The sequence below is a fragment of the Indicator indicator genome, chromosome 30 (assembly GCF_027791375.1).
Source record: "Indicator indicator isolate 239-I01 chromosome 30, UM_Iind_1.1, whole genome shotgun sequence".
Taxonomy (NCBI): domain Eukaryota; kingdom Metazoa; phylum Chordata; class Aves; order Piciformes; family Indicatoridae; genus Indicator; species Indicator indicator.
Window position 1 is genome coordinate 882445 of NC_072039.1, and position 12662 is coordinate 895106.

The 12662-nt window shown below is 53.0% G+C and overlaps 1 protein-coding gene across 1 annotated transcript; it reads left to right on the forward strand.

Moving 5' to 3' along the window:
* Positions 1–637: 637 nt before the first annotated feature.
* On the forward strand, positions 638–2863 carry MRPS23 (mitochondrial ribosomal protein S23). Its single transcript, XM_054394368.1, has 5 exons — positions 638–681; positions 833–1000; positions 1298–1375; positions 1489–1612; positions 2494–2863. Exons 1-5 carry the CDS (start codon positions 638–640, stop codon positions 2650–2652), a joined length of 573 nt encoding a protein of 190 aa, XP_054250343.1. The 3' UTR covers positions 2653–2863.
* Positions 2864–12662: the final 9799 nt, after the last annotated feature.

The window sequence follows — 12662 nt, forward strand, 5'->3', positions numbered from 1 at the left end:
AGTGGGTGGTATTGGGAAGCAGAAGGTGGCTGCTGGTGGTGTGTCTGAAGGCTGGGGGTGAAGGTGAGGATTTCAGTGGTGGCTGCTGGAGTCCAGCCCTGCTCCCCCCTGGAGTCTGACGTGGCAGAGCTGCCTGGGTTTGCCTCCATTCCGACTGCTCATGGGGACATAGCATGGGCACGGGGTACTGGGTAGAACCCGCCAGCTGGCGACACACCTGAGCCCTGGGTGGGGGCATGACCCGGGCTGGGGGGTCCCAGTGCTGTCACCTCCCTCAGGTGTACGACATGGTGGCAGAAGCCTCCTGCAGAGATGAAGCTTTACTCAGTCGTCGGGACTCCCGCGTCTGACCTGTGCTGGGGCTGAGATCCCGCCAGCCCCAGGGAAAGACTTCCCGGTCCCTGTGTCCCTCAGGCTCGCCGGGAGCCCCGCGTGTTCTCGTTAGGGCAGGGGATGACCCTTTAAATGCAAGGCGGGGGTGCACGATCCGGCTGAGTGCCCCCTCGGCCATCGGCTGGTCACGCCTGGGCACTGTTGTCCTTAGGCCGTCGGCCGCACGCTCTGGCGGCCGCTCGGCAGCGCTTCCGGTTCCGGTGGGCGGGCCGCGCCGTGCCGTTGCCAGGGGGTGGCGGCCGCCATGGCGGGCAACCGCTTGCAGAAGATCGGGAGTGTGTTCAGCCGGTGCGGAGCGCGGGCGGCTGTGCGCGGCTTCCCCCGTGCCAGGCGGTCCGAGGGCCGGAGGGGAGCTGGGAAGGAGGGCCGCGGTCCTCCGGGGAGGGAGGCGCAAGGCCCGGGCGGTGCGGGTGTGCCCTGAGCTGCTGTTCCCCGGCAGGACTCGGAACCTGCTCCGCATGGGGGTGATCGAGAAGCCGCTGTGGTTCGACGTCTACGCCGCCTTCCCCCCGCTGAGGGAGCCGCTGTACCGAGTGCCGCGGCCGCGCTACGGCAAGGTGAAGGATGTCATCCCTCCCATCTTCTACCAGGAGGACCAAGTCCGAGCGTGAGTTACCCGTTCCGAGGGGTGCCTCAGTCCCGCCGTTCGCCGGAGACCTTCCTCCGCCCCCTGTATCTCCGCGGAGGATCAAATATCTCTGTGCAATGTAATAGCCCATGGGAAAAAGGAGAAACAGTTGTGAATGCTTTTTGTTGCAGTCTGAATTAACTGATGTTCTATACTCCAAGACATCCCTGTGGCTTGAGATGAAGATAAAAACTGAAACTGTTTTTTTAATGTTTGAAAAATGAAACTCCTTTCATGTTTGCAAAATGCACCTATTTAATTCTATTTTTTAAATAGGAAATTTTACAGAATTTATGGCAGTGGTCCAAGACCTTTTGACCTGTCACAGCTGAACTACAAATCTACTTGCCAGAGGTAAGATTTATTTATAACTAAAATAGAAATATTTCTGAAACATGTCCCTTGCTCCTAAGTCAGTGAACCAAAAATGATACTGGTGAGAATAAAAATACAACCTTGAAATCCAGGTTTGTTGAGAAATACAATGAACTGAAAGAAGAAGGAAAGATTGAAGAGGACAAATTGTTTGATGAAACAGGAAAAGCCCTTCTGGCCAGAGGGATAATTTTACAGAGGAGAGGAACAGATAAAGTGAGTATGAAATGTTCAGAGTTACTTGGCCAGTGGATCAAAAAAAAATTCACTTCCAGACTTTCAATGTTGAGTTTAAATGAAATCTCAGCAAATCATGCAGCTGCTGGCTGTCACGGAATTGTCTTTGCTGTGCCAAGTGATCTTTTGTCTGTGAGTGTGACAGGCATTTCACATGGGACAGTAGAAGGGAGGTACTGGTTCTGGGGATGAAAGATTTAAGTCTTTAGTGTGTTAAAAGCATCCCTTGGTGTCTCTGTGTAAACCGCTTGGCAGTGTGGACTCTATCACCTATTTGTGTTATCCCTAAGGGAGCAGGGGGTAAAGGAAAACCTCTCCTGGACTGAAGACAAAACTTTTCCATCCCTTTTTAATCCTTAGTCCTAGCACTCTCATTCTTTAATCTTCTTCCTTCTCTCCAGTCTAAATCTTGCTCTCTTAGTTCAAATCATCACCCCTTGCCCTATCACAGCAGGCCCTGCTCAAAAGTCTGTCCCCAGATTTCTGACCGGTCCCTTTAGGTCCTGAAAGGCTACCAGAAGGTCTCCCTGAAGCCGCCTTCTTTCTAGGCTGAGCACTCCCAACTCTGTCAGCCTTTCTTCATAACATCTCCAGAATCCAGGTTGTGAGGGCTGACAATTCTGATCTCCTGGGTTCTACCTGAGGTGCTGGCTGGGTGAGGAGCTGCACAGTGAGGTGTGACTTGCACTGCTGGAAGGGTTTGGGCCTTGGGGTTTTGATGACTTCAAGGTGCCACTGGACTGGATGTGCTTGGGAAAGAGCTGCAGTTGATTTTCATCCCAAGATTCTGTAAGATTCTCTTTTTCCTGAGGATGCTGTGCTCACTGTAGTATTTGGTGATGGTCTGTCTTTAACTGCAGGTAGCACAACAGGATCACCAGAACATTGACACCGGGGACTCTGCATTACACCAGCAGCTTCATGCTGTGCTGGAAGAGCTGCAGGAGAAGAAGACAGACCAGGAGGAGCAGAAACCTGAGCTGGCAGAAGCACAGAAGGAAAACCCATTGCCCTCCTAAGAACCTGGGCAGGGGACAGTCCTCAGGGGAGAGGCCTCAGTTAGGTGGCTCCAGTGCCTTCCATGCTCATCATGTCTGAACAAGAGCCTCACTCTTTTTCTTCCATCTCCCCATTTGTAAAATGGGAGACAAGAGTTTTTCCTTCAAGGTTCAAGATTGAGAGTTGGAAAATATGGGCCTAAAAATGGAAAATTAAACATTTTCTTGAAGAAATGGAAGTTCTGCCTCTTCAGGAGTCTTATTTGCCACAGTAAAGATCACAGAATCACAGAATGTTAGGGGTGGGAGCTTGGAAGATCATCCAGCCCAATGCCCCTGCCAGCGCAGGAGCACCCAGGGCAGGTCACACAGGAGCACATCCAGGTGGGTTTGGAAAGCCTCCAGAGAAGGAGACTCCACAACCTCTCTGGGCAGCCTGCTCCAGGGCTCTGGCACCCTCACAAAGTTTTCCCTTCTGTTCTCCTGGCACCTCCTCTGCTCCAGCTTGCCCTCACTGCCCCTTGGCCTATCACTGGACACCACTCCCTGATCCCCGAGCCCACACCTGCTCAGTCCAGCTGTGAGGATGCTGTGGGAGATGCTCTCAGATGTTTCCCTGAGTTGTCCTTCCCCTGCCTGCAAACTCCAGTGCCTGGCTGGTTAGTTGGTGAAGGTTTTGGTTTTGGGCTATTTGAAAACCAATCATCTCATTTGCGTTTGTACTTTTCTACTCTTCCTGTGTTTGTATTTTTCTCCCCTACTTGTGTTTTTCTCCCCCTTTTGTGTTTTTCTCTCCCTCCCTTTTTATTTTCCCTTTTTGTTTGTTTTTATTCCTTTGTTTGTAGTTTCTCCCCTTCTGTTTCTCTTTTCCCTTTGTTTTCCCTTTCTTTTTGTTTTTGTTTTTCTTTAAAACCACAACCTATCACCAGCAGAAGCCAACAGGTGCAAGCCACATCAAACAAATGTCTCCCTGCTTGTCCATTTCTCCCCTCCAAGGAGGATGAGAGACTTTCCCTCGGCTCTGGGGCCTGCCTCCAGACACCTTCTGCAAGAGGCCATTCCGTGCTGCTGCTGCTGCCTGCGATGCAGGAAGCCTCTGTTAGCAGCCTGCGTTTTCTGGTGGAGGAAAGGAGGCTTCAGCAAGCCCTGGGCTGTGTTTGGGGGACTTCCTTCACTTCTCATTAGTGCTGTAATTACAGCAGTCACTTCAGTGATCCTGGGAAGGTCAAACTTCATTCCCAGCTCTGTGCTGTAACTCTGGAGGAGTGCCAGGTTTGATTACAAAGAGCAAAGCTCTTTGTCTTAGCACAGCTGCAGCTGTGAGCTCACGGGGATCTGCTTCCACAGCTGACCTTGGTGCCACCTACTCCTGCCCAAGCAAGGCTCTTCCCTGGGGAGGAGCAGGAATTGTTGCCCAAGGAGCTAAGTCCCAGGCAGGGCAGCCCCTTAGGGGTGACCACACTGAATGAAGTGGGTGACCTGCTCACCCTTAGGGGTGAACACATATTTCTAGGGTCCCAGTCCTGGAACCAGGGGGTCAAACTAGGAGGAATTTTCATGTAAATATGACAAAAATACATTAAAATGGGGTTTGGTGTGGAGTAGCACTGGAGAGGACACCTGGAACAAGTTGATGGTAGCAGGCCCTTGGCTCTGGGGCAGTTTCCCACCATCTCCTGTGGGGCTGAGGTGAGCTGCTGGGATGTGAATTTCCCTTCTGCCTGACTTTCTGGCTTGGGCCAAACTATTTTTCACCATGAGAAAATGTTTCCCCCTGAGCACAGCCAGATATTGGAATCATCTCCCAAGGGCAGCAGTGGAGTCTCCTGCATTGGGCACTTTGAAGACTCACCTTGGCAGGCTGCTGGGCCAGCTCACTGCAACTCTATCACCTAGAAAGGTTGTAGCAGGTGATCCTTGGGGTCCCTTCCAACCTGGCACTGAATTATGGTCAGCCCAAGGGAGGAGAGACCAACAGCTCCATGCCTTCCGCACTGCAGCTCTGCTTCTTTGCCTTTGTTTTATTTTTTAGCTTTCTGTTTTGCTGTTTAACTGTTGGTGATGCTCTGAGCTTGCCAAGAATTGCAAATGGAAGCAGTGGAAAGGGAGCAGTGCTGGGGAGTTGGATGCAGGAGCACACAGGAGGTTTCTCACTTGCTTCGTTCACATTTCAGTGGTCTCCTGGCTTTTGTCACTTCTCAGAAGAAAAGTTACCAATGTAACTTGAAGAGCTTTTCCCTTGTTTTCTGCTGGATCTAGCTTCATCCTTCCACCTTTACTGAGCTTGGCTGTGCCTTCCTTCAGTCCTCTGAAGCATGCTGAGCAGTAGGACACTAAATTCAGGAGACAGACTAGAGCATCAGCCTCTCAGTGCGCCCTGAGTGAGTTCCTGTGCAGAGCAGACCAGAAAAAGTTGGAAAGAATTTTCCCTTTTATTTGGTGTTGAGAAAAGTCCCAGCTGCAGCAGCTGCTCTGTGCTGGGAGGGAAGCTGGGAGCTCTCAGGTGGTGTAAATTAGGACATTATTGCTTGGGAGGTCAGGGCAGAGCCAGCATGGGAGGGTTCATGCAGGTGTTGGCTGGCTTGGGGGTGGAGAAGCTCTTAGAGATGTTCCTCTGCACTGTGGGTTTGTTAGGGCTGGTGGACAAGGAGGAGCTAATTGAAAAAGGCTGTGAGCATCAGGCTGCACCTCAAATACTGAGATCATCTGGGGTCCCTCACACCAACAAGGACATTGAGAGCTGGAGTAGAGGACAGTGAAGCTGGTGGAAGGTCTGGAGAACAGGACTGGTGAGGAGCAGCTGAGGGAGCTGGGGGTGCTCAGCCTAGAGAAGAGGAGGCTGAGGGGAGACCTTCAGGCTCTCTACAACTCCCTGAAAGGAGGTTGGAGCCAGGTGGGGATTGGTCTTTTCTCCCAAGTAGCAAGCCATAGGACAGGAGGAAATGGACTTGAGTTCTACCAGGGGAGGTTTAGTTTGGACATAAGGTTGGCCCAGGCTGCCCAGGGCAGTGCTGGAGTTCCCATCCCTGCAGGGGTTTGAGGTGCTGAGGGCCGTGGTCTGGTGGTGACCTGGCAGTGCTGGGTCAAGGGTTGGACTCAACGATCTTAAACCTCTCTTCCAGCCCAAAGGATTCCCTGGCTCTGTGAGGTATTTGGTGCAGTTAGGAGAACACAGAACCAAACCCGGTGCTCTGTCTGTTTGGCTGCGTTTGCTGGGCTGGGGCTGAGGCTCCAACCCCTCCGTGACCTTAGAGCATCTCAGCTCCTTTAATTGAAAGGTTCTGGGCAGGAGCCCGCGGTGAGCGATTTATTATTTATCAAGCGTTTCCCCTGCAGCCTAGCAGGAACAGGCTCTCGGCCGGGAGGCACCCGGGCAGTCCCCGCCGCCCCGGGGCTCCCCGCTAGGTGGGAGCCGAGCTCCGCTACCGGCTCCTGGCTGGGCGCTGCCGCCAGCCTCGGCTGGCTCCTGCGGGACCGTGCCAGGGAGAAGCTGCTCCCGGCTTCCAGAGCTTCCACCCCGCACTGCTCTCCGTCCGTTGTACCATTCGATGTTCCCGGGGGCTGGTGCGAGATAGGAGAAGTGATTCTTCTGCTCTGGCAAGAACTCCTCCGGAGCACTGTGCCCAGCTCTGGAGTATTCAGCACAAGCAAGACAGGGACCTGTGGCATGTGGTCCAGAGGAGGTCACGAAGGTGATCAGAGGGTGGGACAGCTCTGAGGCTGGGAGAGCTGGGGTTGTTTGAAAGTAGAGCAGATTAGAGGTAGATTAGACACTAGGAAGAAGTTCTTTGCTATGAGGGTGGTGAGACCCAGGAACAGGTTGCCCAGAGAACACCTCACCCTGGGAAGTGTTTAAGATCAGGCTGGGAGAGGCTTTGAGCAGCTTGGGCTAGTGGGAGATGTCCCTGCTCACTGCAGGGTTGTTGGAGCTGGGTGATCTTTAAGGTCCCTTTGAACTGAAGCTTTTCCCTGATGCTGTGCTCACCCTGGAGCTCTGGGGGTGCCCAGCTGGTGGCATCCAGGAGGCACTGAGGGAACCAGAGTGGAGCGAGAGCCTCAGGGGACTGTGAGTCCCAGTGCTGACCTTTGGTCCTGCTCAGGGAAGACAAAGCTGCTCCTGGGGTTTGCAGGTGAAGCACACAGCTGTGATCATGTCACTTGCCCTTTGCCTTTGCAGGGCAGCTCTTGGCAGCCAGGAAATTCCCTTCCTGCTGGGCAGCCCTGTCCTTGCTCAGCAATGACTCGGAGTGAAGCTTCTGCTGCCTCTCAGTCCTGCAGACCATTATGGAGCAGGGTGTGACCTTTCCTGGGCTAAATTGCTGACCTCCTTTTTCCTGCAAGATGAGCAGTGCGTGCAGCAGTTCCTCTCTCCGACTGCCAGGCTATTTTCAGGGACAATAAATGCCAAAGTATCAGTTACAAGGTTCCTCACTCCTTGAGGCATCCAAAAGGCAGGACAATGGCAGGCGGTCAGCAGCCCCTTCTGCAGCTCTGAAAACCAGGCTGAAGGCCTCCCAGGGTCAGTTCCTAAACCTTTGGGCCTCACCTGGGAATTTTAAGCTGAAGGACTCTGCCTGCTCTCTAGCAGTTCCCTTTGTAGGGTGGAGAAGCCTTGATAACAAAGCTGCTGTGATTGATCTTGTACAGCTTGGGCTGGACTGGATGACCTTTAGAGGTCCCTTCCAGCCCAAACCATTCCAACCATTCTATACCACTCTTAGGAATGCCACAGCACTCCTCAGGGTGGTGCTTTGCTGAACAGTGTCTAGTGCTTGCATGCAGGATGTATCCCACTGGAGCAAACACCTCTGGACCCACAGTTCAGGGCTGTGGGAGCAGGCTCTGAGCTTGGACACTTTGCATCCTGGGGCAGCTGTCCCCCTCCAGCACTGCCCAACCCCTTCGGCACAGCTGGGCTGTGGCACTGGGAGGTGACATGTCTCTGACCATGCACTTGGTCACAGATTATCTTCTGTTTCTGGTTGAGGGCAAGAGAACTAAAGGTTTAGTAGGATCTGATCTGGTGTCTGGAGCAGCCAGAAGAATTCATCAGCTTTGCTGGCAAGCAGCTGTAGTGACCCTGCCAATGCTGAGGTCATCGAAGCAGGTAATGAAACCTTTCATGCTTAAAGATGTGGCCCCATGTGAGAGAGAACAATATTGGCTTTGCCCACCCTCACCTGCACACCCACACACATTTGGTCTTCAACTGCTCCATTTTGAGCTGTGGAGTATTCCAGAAATCTGTATCTGTTGCGATCCTGGCTGGAGCTTACTCTGTGTTTACACTTACTCTGTTACTCCACACCTGAGACAAGATCTGCTGAGATCTCTCAAGGAGCATCCTGACCTTTGGAACCCAGGGGTGAGGCACTTGAGTGGAGAGAATGACCTTCCTTGCACAACCTGCACTCAGGAATCCTTTATTTGGGCCAATTCCCAGTGTTCCTAGAGGAGCAGGGCTTGGTGTTGCTTTTGGGGGGCAGCTCAGGGATGGTGTTCTGCAGCTGCCCTTCCTGAGCTGGGCCTGGCGTGGAACCAGAGAACCATTAAGGCTGGAAAAGAACTCTAAGACCATCAAGACCAACCACCAGCCCACACCACCATGGCCATTAAACCATGTCCCATATTTTTCCACTGCTTTGTCAGGAAAATGGATGTGGCAGCTGAGCAGGGCTCTGCAGGTTGTGGTGTGTGGAGTTTCCAGAGCAGGAGAGGGGAAGGCACAAGGGTGGCTTCTGCTTCTGGAGGGGCAGGGGGGCTGCAAGGCCTCAGCAGCGTTGGCTCCTGCTGTCTACCCAGTGCTGCTTGTAAATGAACTCTTCTTTAATGAAGTGGGGTTGGTGCTCTTTGCAGTGTTGTGCTTCTGCAGCACCACAAGTGCTCATGGAATAGGAATTCCCAGCCCTAGAGCTCTGGGATGAGTAAGATGCAGGCCATCCACCCTGGGCTGGGCAGGAGGAAGGGACCATGGGAGGTTCAGAGCATCCCCAGGAGCACAGCAGGTTCAGCTCAGTGAGGGCTGGGGTGAAGTAACTGACTGCTGCCTACCTGTGAGTACCTGCAGGACCTGCCCCTCCTTGGGCAGTTTTGGGATCGTTTTGGTTACTCAGCTTGCCTGTGGCTGGGTCAGCTGCAAGGGCTGAGTCCCAGCAGGACCTGGCTGTGAGGTGAGGATGCTCCTGGCTGCTGCAGGACAAATCCTTTTAACGAACAGTTCGACAAGGACTGGAGGCAGGGCAGGTTGCACCGCGTCCCGTGGCTCAGCCTGGGCTGCGAGGGGAGCGCGAGGGCTGTGCTGGTGCTGTCACAGCCACCAGGAGCGCCCCCGGTCCCGTCCCAGGGAGCTCTGGCCCCGCTGCTGGCAGCAGATCTGTTCCTATGGGTCCAGTCCCCTCGGGCTGAGGATTTGAAACCTTCCCGGTACGTGGCAGGGATTTGGGCTGTCCCCTGCTGCTTCGAAAGCTGGAGCAGCAGAGATGCTGGGGAGGGTCCCCCCAGGAGCCCAGTAGCTCAGCTGTCCTTGGCTCTGTCTGTCTCCTGGTGCTGCTGCTGCCTCTCGGCATATTGCAAGCTCATTCTGATGTGTGCTAATGCTATTATCCTCCAGAAATTGAAATCAAGTCTGAACCTATAATGTTTCACTGGGAGAGAATTGGGGTTATATATTCCTGTGTACAGCAGCATTCTATTTCAGTCATAGCATTTAATTATGATTGGTGTGTTAGTGCCCACCAGAGCATAACAAATTGTCATTATGTTATTCTGCTGAGTCTAATTTAATTGGCAAGTTGTCACAAAAGCAATTATCCATCATTTATTTTGTTGCCATAACCACATCTTGGAGAGCACCTGCTGTCTGAAGTGGAAAGGCTGTGCAGTCTATTGGTCCTGGATTTCTTCCACTTGCCTGACACAAAGACACCATTTCCTCTTCTTATTTAAAAACATCTTCCTCTGTTCCCAGTGTGGGCTCCACACGAGGCCAGAAATGCCAGGGGAGATGCTGTGCCACCTCCAGCAGCCCAGGGCTGGGCTGAGGTGTGGAAACTTGTCCCCACCTGGAGACCATGGGCCAGCCTGGCTGTGAGTTGTGCTCAGATGGGTAAGGCATGGACCCTGCCTGTCCCCTCACTTCTGGAAAGCTCTTTGCAGTGAGGGTGGGGAGACACTGGAGCAGGCTACCCAGGGATGTGGTTGAGGCCCCATCCCTGCAGACATTCAGGATCAGACTGGATGTGGCCCTGGGCAGTCTGCTCTAGTTGGAGGTGCTGAGTGCAGGGGGGTTGGACAAGGTGACCTCGGAGGGTCCCTTCCAACCTGATGCAGCCTGTGAATGTGTGGAAGTCAGGAGGAATAAGGAGAGAAAGGGAAGCTTGAAGAGGAGAGATTCTCTGCCCATAGTAATAAAACATTTGGCTTCCTGCAGGTCATCTTTTGGGGCAAAAAGGGGGAAAAAAGCCCCCAGAGTGCTGGTGGCTTGCTTTGGTGTCTGAATAAGGTGGGTGGTAGTGTGCGTAGAGAGGGCCAGAGGAGCTGAAGGGACATGCAGGCTCTGCTCCAGCACCCTGAGCACAGCGGGACCCTCTCACTCTGGAGCTGCTCAGCCCAGACACAGACAAGATAAAGACCAAACATCTGAGATCTGACATCTGTGGTGGCCTTCCCCAAACTGCTCCCACACAGGTGGCTTTGCTGCTGGTGGCTTTGCTCCTGCTGGCAGCACCGCTGGCTGGCACAGCACAAGGCACCCTGTGGCGTGGCATGACAGCCAGCCAGGTCAGCTGGGTGCCAAAATCCACCTGTGCTCCCTGCCAGCTGTTCCTCAGCTCCCAGAGCTGCTGCTGCCACACAAGCTGGGGTGCTGCTCGATAAGCAGGTTGCAGATAAGGTATCTGGGCTCCCATAAAGATTAGGAAGCTGGCAGGGGAGATTAGAGAGGTTCTGTAACCCAGCAGGCAAAGCAATCTCAAAACTTCCTGAGACCAACCCAAACCTGCAGATTTTTTCCTTCCTGAGCTGATCTGTGGCTGTGACCTGGTAACTTCAGTGGTTTTGGAGACAGCATCCCCAGATCCTGCGAGACTGGCAGGGGCTGTAGTGAACTCCAAGCCTGTGACTGCTGTGGTAAATGAGGGAATGAGCTTTTGGGAGTTCCCCCCTTTCTTCCATGCCTTGATTTCCCCCTCTGAAAACCAAGATGCTGTTTATTTAAGATGGATGTTGTAAAGTTAAATGAATCAATATTTGCAAAGCAATTTACTTTGAAGGTAGCCTGCAGTGGCTTGGAAAGAGAGGAGAAAGCTGAGGAATCAGGACTTGTCCGTCCCTGTGTCCCAGCTGGGGCTGAAGCTGAGCCCTGGCCAACTCTCCTTTCCCACGAAAATCTGTAGCTGGCCAAGCTCTTTGATCTGTGGTCACCAGGAGAAGGTCTGGAGGCTGGAAGGTGTTTGGCTGTCACATCACCAACCACTTGGCAGGATTTCCCCCAGGGATGGAGGCTAAGATGAGGCTTGGAGGGGGATGTGTACACCAACAGCTGGTCCCTGCTTGGGGTGTTCATACAAACCAAGCATTTGAGACTTGGGGCTGTTCAGCTGGAGAAGAGAAGGCTCCAGGGAGACCTTAGAGCAGCCTTCCAGTATCTGAGGGGGCTCCAGGAGAGCTGGGGAGGGACTTTAGACAAGGGCTGGGAGTGCTAGGATGAGGTACAATGGCTTTGAACTGGAAGTGGGGAGACTGAGACTGGAGATTAGGAAGAAATTCTTTACTGTGAGAGTGTGGAGACACGGGAACAGGGAGGCTGTGGATGCCCCCTCTCTGGAGGTGTTCAGCACCAGGTTGGATGAGGCCTTGAGCAATCTGGGCTGGTGGGAGGTGTCCCTACCCATGGCAGAGGGTTGGAACTGGATGAGCTTTAAGGTTGCTTTCAACCCAAAGGGCAGCAGGGCTGGCAGGGCTGTGCCAGCAGGAGCCTGGAGCTCTTCCAGGGTACTCCTGCAGCCTGAAAACCAAAGAGGGTCACACCAGCAGTCCCTTTGCTCTTCCTTTTTAGGAGCATTCCCAGCATTTCCATACCTGCAGGTGTCTGGGATTTGTCTCTGCTGGTATGTGCCCAGCAATCGACGCCAGCTCCTGTGAGCTCTGCAACAAAACCCTGTGGTCTCAGCCCATTTATCAGCTGCCTGGCATGACCAGGAGTCATCAGGCTGGTGCCCTGCCCATAGCCTGTCTTATCCCTTCCCAAGGCTGCCATCTGCAAAATGAAGTGTGGTGGGGCATAAGGTTGGGTGCATGTCAGGTCTGATGGCTCTGGTGGGACTATTCTCCCTGGCTCATGGATTTGGATGCTGTCTGGGTGGTGCCTGGAGGCTGGCAGAAGTCTTGGCTTGTGCAGAGGTCTGGGTGGGCAGAGCTGCTGTCACAGGCTGCCTGCCTGCTTAGTGCAGGGGTGGGGGAGCTGCCTGTGTGTGGCATGTTGTGTCGGTGTGAGCTGAAATTCCCCCCCCACCAACAATAACCAGGCTAGCTCAGTCTGGAAGCAAATGAAAAGCTGTATTTACAAGCAGAGTCTAAAATCTACAATGAAATGCAATGAATATGTACAAATATACAAAATTCACAACATTCACAAATATATACAATCAACAGAAAAAGCACAATCGATCTCCCTTTGCTTCCCCCCAAGGGGACCCTCCCAAAGGGGCCTCCCTCTCCCAGGAGCTTCCCCCCCAGACCCCCCTGGACAGAGAAGCAGAGTTAGTTAAGCAGAAAATTGTTAACTTAGCTGCCAAGGTCAGTACGTGTTATCTTCAGCCAGAAGAGAAGAAGAAACAGCAGCCAGACAGCCCAGCAACTGCCCCCACTGCCGAACGCAGAATGTGCAGAGTGCCTACTTTGTTTTGGGTAATAGTTCTTAAACATTTCTATCTATCCAATGGAAGTGTTTAGAACAATCGTTATTTTGCTTTCTTACACCCAATAGTGACTTATTTACATTCTTTCACTTTCTCTGTTCTGAACTTTGCAAG